The sequence below is a fragment of the Geospiza fortis genome, unplaced genomic scaffold, assembly GCF_000277835.1.
Source record: "Geospiza fortis unplaced genomic scaffold, GeoFor_1.0 scaffold112, whole genome shotgun sequence".
NCBI lineage: Eukaryota > Metazoa > Chordata > Aves > Passeriformes > Thraupidae > Geospiza > Geospiza fortis.
The window spans coordinates 14,234,718-14,235,947 of NW_005054298.1; the positions used below are offsets into that span (position 1 = coordinate 14,234,718).

The 1,230-nt window shown below is 63.4% G+C and overlaps 1 protein-coding gene across 1 annotated transcript in view; it reads right to left on the minus strand.

The window, feature by feature from the left end:
- Positions 1-305: 305 nt before the first annotated feature.
- DNPEP (aspartyl aminopeptidase) overlaps positions 306-1,230 on the minus strand; it is a 5,178-nt gene continuing 4,253 nt past the window's right edge. Inside the window, exons 12-13 of the mRNA XM_031058065.1 lie at positions 817-984; positions 306-421 (exon numbers count right to left, since the gene is read on the minus strand). Of these exons, the coding sequence (XP_030913925.1) occupies positions 371-421; positions 817-984 (219 nt within the window). The 3' untranslated portion in view covers positions 306-370. The remainder of the gene's footprint in view (positions 422-816; positions 985-1,230) is intronic.

Here is a 1,230-nt window from a genome sequence, read left to right on the forward strand (position 1 = left end):
CCCCGGCGAGCAGCTTCGGGTCTGGCGCCGGCAGATCCCTGCGCACACGGCCGCAGGCTCGTTCCTGGGGAAAGGGGCGGCCCCAGCGCTGCACGAGACCGAACATCCTCCCGCCAGTTCTCCCTGAGCAAAAGGCGAGCCCTGTTCGGCCCCTCAGCTGGGACCCCCAGCATCCCTCGAAAAAGGATTGTGGAAGGGTGAATAGGCCTCGCTCACGCTTCCAGGGGAGAGCACAGGTGGGAGCCATGGGAGTCCCCAGCAGGAACCACATACATCAGCCCCAGCCACAGTCATGGACCACTCGCTGGTGAGACAGAAATGCTTTAATGGCCCCAGGACTAAACCCACTGCTACTCCCTCCCCGCCATGTTCAGTCGACCACCAGGCTGCTGCTGACCGTCGGCAGGAGCTCGAAGAAGCCCTGGAAGAAAAGAGGCTGTCAGGGTGGGCCGAGCAAGGCGGTGCGGGGTGGGGGGACAGGCAGTGGGGGCAGGCAGCAGCTCCCTGTCACAGCGTCATAGTAGGCAGCTACTTGCAGAGAGCAGGACCACGTCGCCATAGTAACCCATCGCTGACTCAAGGCTAGCACCGGTTGCCATAGGAACTACTTAGGGATGGCAGTCACTGGGGAAGGCTGGGATGAGAGGGGGCACCTCTGGAAGCAGCCAGTACCTGAGCTGCTCCAGAGAGCTGGGGAGCTCTGTGGGATGGCTGGGTTCAGCCCCAAAGCAGGGATTGGTCGGGGACATGGGGATGTGGGAGATGTAGGGGAGCAGGGAGCGAGCTTTAGCACAGGATGGGGGCCACAGGGCTCACCTTGAAGAGGGTGATGCTCTGAAGCACCCCCGAGGTGCAGCACATCTCCCGGATGGAATGCATGGCCAGCTGCGGGCAGCCAATGTCCAGCACACGCAGCCCCAGGCGGGATGCCAGGATGGGGCCGATGGTGGTGCCGCAGGGTGTGTCGTTGCGCACCATGAACTCCTGCATGGGGGCAAGACCTCAGCAGCTCCACATGCTACCCCATGGCCTCCCACACGGGCCCTCAGCCCTGAAGGGAGGCGACCTGGGGCAGGGAAGCAGCACTGACCCACGCCAGGGTTCAAAGAATGCTCCAGTGACAGGACACGCTCAGGCCAGGCTCCATTCTGCTTACCAGCCTGCTCCCTGAGGCAGTCCTGGAGCTGGAGCCCCAGAGCAACAGGCAGCACAGAGACCCCAGTGGGGTCA